We start from the raw sequence: 4,655 nt of genomic DNA, 5'->3' as shown, positions 1-4,655 counted from the left end.
GGGCGGGGAAGCGCTGGGATTTGGGCAAAGGAAAGAGAACAGGGGAGACTCTGTTTTCTCTGGACTCTGCTGGGGTCATATGAACATAAGGTTGTTGATTTTTTTATTTGTTTGTTTTATGTTTTCAGAGAAGGTAGGTATAACTCAGGCTAGCTTTGAACTCATGATGCTCCTGCCTCTGCTTCCTAGGTGCTGGGATTATAGGCCTATGCCACCATGCTTGGGTTTATCAAATTCCTCCCTAGGCCCCCTTTTGAGACAAGGTCTCAGATAGCTAAGGCTGGTTTCAAATTTGCTATGTAGCACATGATGACCTTAAATTCCTGATCCTCCTGTCACTACAAAGCTTGGGACTTTAGAAGTGCACCACAACACCTAATTGTTGCTTTTTGTTTTTAGCAGGACATTGGCATGTGATGTAGGTAGCCCTGGTATTTGCTATATAGCTCAGACTGGCCTTAACTCTAAGTAATGATGGTATGTGTACACCATCATGCCTGGCTTCTTCACCAGGTCTCTTGAGCAGGAGATTCCACAGTTTTATTATACTTTCACCCCTATCTAGGACAGTCATATCTCCTATGTTTAGGTATTTCAAGAACCCAGACTCTTCCTTGCCCACTGCCCAATCCATGTGAAACCCCTAGGGTCATGAGACTTCTGCCTGACCCAAGATGGGACTGTAGACTCGATGCACATGTACACAAGCAGGATGTCTGCCAAGGAAGACACAAAGTGATGTCCAGTGACTTCTCAACTTTTATTGGTTCCTTAGTCCCCAGGGTAGCCTCCTTCTCAGCCTCAATGTCTCAGAACTCTCATGTCGTTGGTCTCGGACACCACTTTGCCATCCACAACCTTGCGGGTGGTTGTCCTCTGGACAGTTTGCATGGAGTTACTGGAGTCCAGGGCATCGCTGAGACTGTAACAGATGACCATGCCTTAGTTATAAACAGCCCCATAGAGTAGAAAAGAGAATGGAAATTCAGAAAAACTTTCTTCTGACCCCTATTTTTACCTTCAAACTCTCTCCAGCCATTTTCTTCCAGAAAAGGGAAACTCAAGGCTGAACTTCTATCCCAAGAACAATACTTAGCAATTCTTTCTCATGGGACAGAACCTGTAACTCACTATCTTGAAGCCACGATTCAGTGGTTACCATGAAAAAGAATTTGGGACTTCCCAGAGTTCCAAAGTGGAGAAAAGACCCCCACTTGTGTGGCTAGGAGAATCACTCACCTGAAGTCTTCCCCATCTTCTAGCAAGCGGCGGTAGGTGGCAATCTCAGCCTCAAGTTTAACCTTGATGTTCAGCAGGGCTTCGTATTCCTGGGTCTGGCGTTGCCCCTCAGCCCGGGTTTGTGCCAGCTCTGACTCCAGGTGCAGAAGGACCCCATTGAGCTGCTCCATCTGCGCGCTGTATCGGGCCTCCACATCCCTAAGGCTGTTCTCCAAGCTGATTTTCTGCGTGGCAAGGAAAGATGGAAGGGTGAATCCCCAGTCCTAGCTGGCTCTGCCCTTCATTCTGACAGGGTCTTGAAGACCACCTGTCTGTTAAATGTTAGGCTCCAGTGTGGGAGTAATGGGAAATAGAAAGGGAAGTGATTCCGCTTAGGGAACCTCTTATGTGGGAAGGAGGATTATGGTCAGACAGCTGGGGCTGAGGCTAAGTACCAGAGGTCTGGGTCCAGAGGAACTGCAGCAGGTGACTGGGGGACTCTCACCTGATTTTTCATGGCATCCAGGTCGATCTCCAAGGCCTGGAAGGTGCGTCTCAGGTCAGTGAGTGTGGTCTCAGCATCTCTGATTTCAGCAGACTGGGTGGTGACTACTGTGGTGCTCTCTTCAATCTGTAGGGCGACCAGGGTGGTCAGTCAGGACCTGCCTTCCTTGGCAGCCTCCTCCTCACACCCTGGCAACCAGCTTTCCTCTTGCATACCTGCTGGGACCAGTACTTGTCCAGTTCCTCACGGTTCTTCTGAGCCAGTTCCTCATACTGGGCCCGGATGTCAGCCATGATCTTGCTGAGGTCCTGAGATTTGGGGGCATCCACTTCCACGGTCAATCCAGAGCTGGCAATCTGGGCTTCCAGTCCTTTGACTTCCTGAAGAAGGCAGAAATAAGGGGAGGGGGCACCTAAGAGGGGGCACTGGAGGTTAGAGTTCCAACCCAGCTGTTCATCACTGTCTGCCTTTTCTAGAAGGCAATGATGAGTGTAATGAGAGAAGAGAGCGGAAGAAACCCTGAACTTGTACTTGGCAAGGCTGGATCTGGGCTTCTGCTCCAGATGGGTAGCAGTGCCACTCCTTCACTGCCTGACGATGCCACTCACAGGTGATTTCCTCTCTTCATCTTACCTGCATCCTCCTCTCATAAAACTTTACCTTAAGCTTCTCCCAGAAGTCCTACCATCTCAGCCCTCAGCCCCAGCTAATAAAACTGTCAATCTCCTCTCATTCACACAGGCTGGCATTGAACTCAGTCCTCCTGCCTCAGCTGCAAGCCAGACTTTATACTATTATGAGGTCAAGTTAACGTAGCCTAACTTGGGTGAGCCATAGGACATACATGATCCATTGGGTTTGTTCTTAATCAAAACAGGCTAAAGCCCAGGCTGTTGGCTCTAACTCTAAATTTCCATGCCAGGCTAGTTTGGGGGCTGCCTGGCCCATCTCAGTCTTGGCTCCCAGGCCCAGTCAGTAGCCACACTCGCCTCCTCGTGATTCTTCTTCATGAACAGCAGTTCCTCCTTGAGGGCTTCGATTTCTGTCTCGAGCTGCAGCCTTGTGATGTTGGTATCATCCACCACCTTTCGCAGTCCATGGATGTCGCTCTCCACAGACTGGCGCATGGCCAGTTCTGTCTCATACCTGAAGGAGTGGAGGTGGTCAGTGGGCCCCATCTGATTTACAGCTTTTCCAACCAGTGCCACCTCCCTAGTCTAGCCTTATGCCCATCACAAGCCAGTCACCCGAGACAGGGGTCATTCCCTCAGCACCGTTCTTGGCTTCGAGGAGCAGTACTGCTTAAACTGGGCTGCATGAACAGTTAAATGACCACTCCAAGGACCCTAACCTGAATAAGCCTCGGAAAGGAAGCCCTAACACAGCCCCTGGAGGAGACCACTCTTAGCTGTAGCTGCAGCCCCAGACTTACTTGACCCTGAAGTCATCGGCAGCCAGTCGAGCATTGTCGATCTGCAACACGATGCGGGCATTGTCCACGGAATTCGCAAAGATCTGGGTGGATTAAAGCACAGGGTCGCTGTGAGAGTGCCAGGTCAAATGAAGGGTGGGGGGAGGCAGGGATGGAGATGTGTCTTCTGTTCCAGTGTCCTGGAACTGCCTGAGGCTAGCGCTCCCATCTTCCCTTTCCACCCGAGCCTCCTCTACCTTCCTGGACTCAGATCCTGGCACCTTGGCCCTCTGCCTGGGCCTGCACTATCTGGCCTGCCTACAAATGAGCAGCTCCTCTCCTGGCAATTTCTCCCGGTGCACCTGCTAGCCTAGCTAACCCCTTGTTCTGGGCCCCCCACCCCCTTGACTGGCCCCTCCCACAGGTAGGCTCCTGTTTACTTCTGGATGACTCAGCCTTAGCTACATCCGCTTAACCCTGTAACTGTCCCCACTGAAAAAGAAAAAGAAGTGAGTGTATGGGTCCACATTATGGCCATTTTTTTTTTTTTTTTTTCGAGGCTCTTAATCTCGTTCCTTTCCCACTACACCCCATGGGGGAAGCCAACTCCAGTGTGTAGGCAACACGCTTGGAATTCCTAGGCTGCGGGTGGAAATCCAAAGTATTCCCATAGAGTGGGGAGATGGGATGAATGTGGAAAGAGTGGAATTAGTAACCACCCACACCCTATTAAAGTTTTTTGGGGGGCACTAGATGAACAGAATGAGGGCTCTTCCCTCCATGCCCCTTACCTGAGCCCTCAGGTCCTCGATGGTCTTGAAATAGTGGCCCCAGTCTCTGGCGCCCTGGGACCCCTTCTTCTCTAGATGTTCCCGGATTTTGCTCTCCAATCTCCTGTTTTCAGTCTCCAGACTCTTCACCCTGTCCAGGTAGCTGGCCAGGCGGTCGTTCAGATCCTGCATGGTCTCCTTCTCGGTCTGGATACCACCCATTCCAACCAGGCCTGCAGACCCCACCGAGCCACCCCAGACATTTGTGGAGCGGGACACAGAGATCCGGGAACCGGAGCCCCCAGCACCTGCATAGACGCTGGCCGCGCTGCTGGCAGGCCGGACCCGCTGGCTGGGCGTCCGCACAGAGCCCAGGGAACGGTAGTTGGTGGAAAAGGTGGTGGAGCGGGTGGTGAAGCTCATGTTGTCTGGAAATGAGAGCGAAGCGAGACACCGGGTCAGGAGTTCTGACGGTCGCGGAGGGTGGCAGCCCTGGACCTGTTATATCGCTGCGGGAGGAGGTGGGGACATCCCTTGCAGGCCCCGCCCCCGCCACCGGAGCCTCTGGCGCCAAGAGCGCGAGACTCCTGTGACCTACCTGGTTGCACCCTTTTTTGGCTTTGGTACACCCTCTCAGCACTGCCTGCCACCCTCACCGCTCTAGGAACGAGGTGACTAATCCACCACACGAAGGATAACAGGTGGTTTTAGCCCTTGAGATTCTGCTTTGGGGGCAGGAAATGGCGTGATT

The 4,655-nt window shown here is 52.1% G+C and overlaps 1 protein-coding gene across 1 annotated transcript; it reads right to left on the bottom strand.

Annotated features, from left to right (window-relative positions):
* Positions 1–741: 741 nt before the first annotated feature.
* On the bottom strand, positions 742–4,378 carry Krt18 (keratin 18). Its single transcript, XM_051189984.1, has 7 exons — positions 3,926–4,378; positions 3,156–3,238; positions 2,713–2,869; positions 1,939–2,103; positions 1,724–1,849; positions 1,240–1,463; positions 742–922 (listed from the first exon to the last, which is right to left on the bottom strand). The coding sequence occupies exons 1-7, from the start codon at positions 4,325–4,327 to the stop codon at positions 802–804; spliced, it is 1,278 nt and encodes a 425-aa protein (XP_051045941.1). The 5' UTR covers positions 4,328–4,378; the 3' UTR covers positions 742–801.
* Positions 4,379–4,655: the final 277 nt, after the last annotated feature.

This window comes from Phodopus roborovskii, unplaced genomic scaffold (genome assembly GCF_943737965.1).
Source record: "Phodopus roborovskii unplaced genomic scaffold, PHOROB, whole genome shotgun sequence".
Classification (NCBI taxonomy): domain Eukaryota; kingdom Metazoa; phylum Chordata; class Mammalia; order Rodentia; family Cricetidae; genus Phodopus; species Phodopus roborovskii.
Note: the sequence above shows the minus strand (reverse complement) of the source record. Positions and strands in the feature narration are given on the sequence as shown.

Coding starts and splice junctions, on each gene's coding strand:
- Krt18 (XM_051189984.1), bottom strand. CDS start 4,327: ATGAGCTTCACCACCCGCTCCACCACCTTTTCCACCAACTACCGTTCC. Junction 3,239..3,925: donor TCGAGGACCTGAGGGCTCAG/GTAAGGGGCATG, acceptor TAATCCACCCAG/ATCTTTGCGAATTCCGTGGA. Junction 923..1,239: donor GAAGATGGGGAAGACTTCAG/GTGAGTGATTCT, acceptor CATCTGTTACAG/TCTCAGCGATGCCCTGGACT.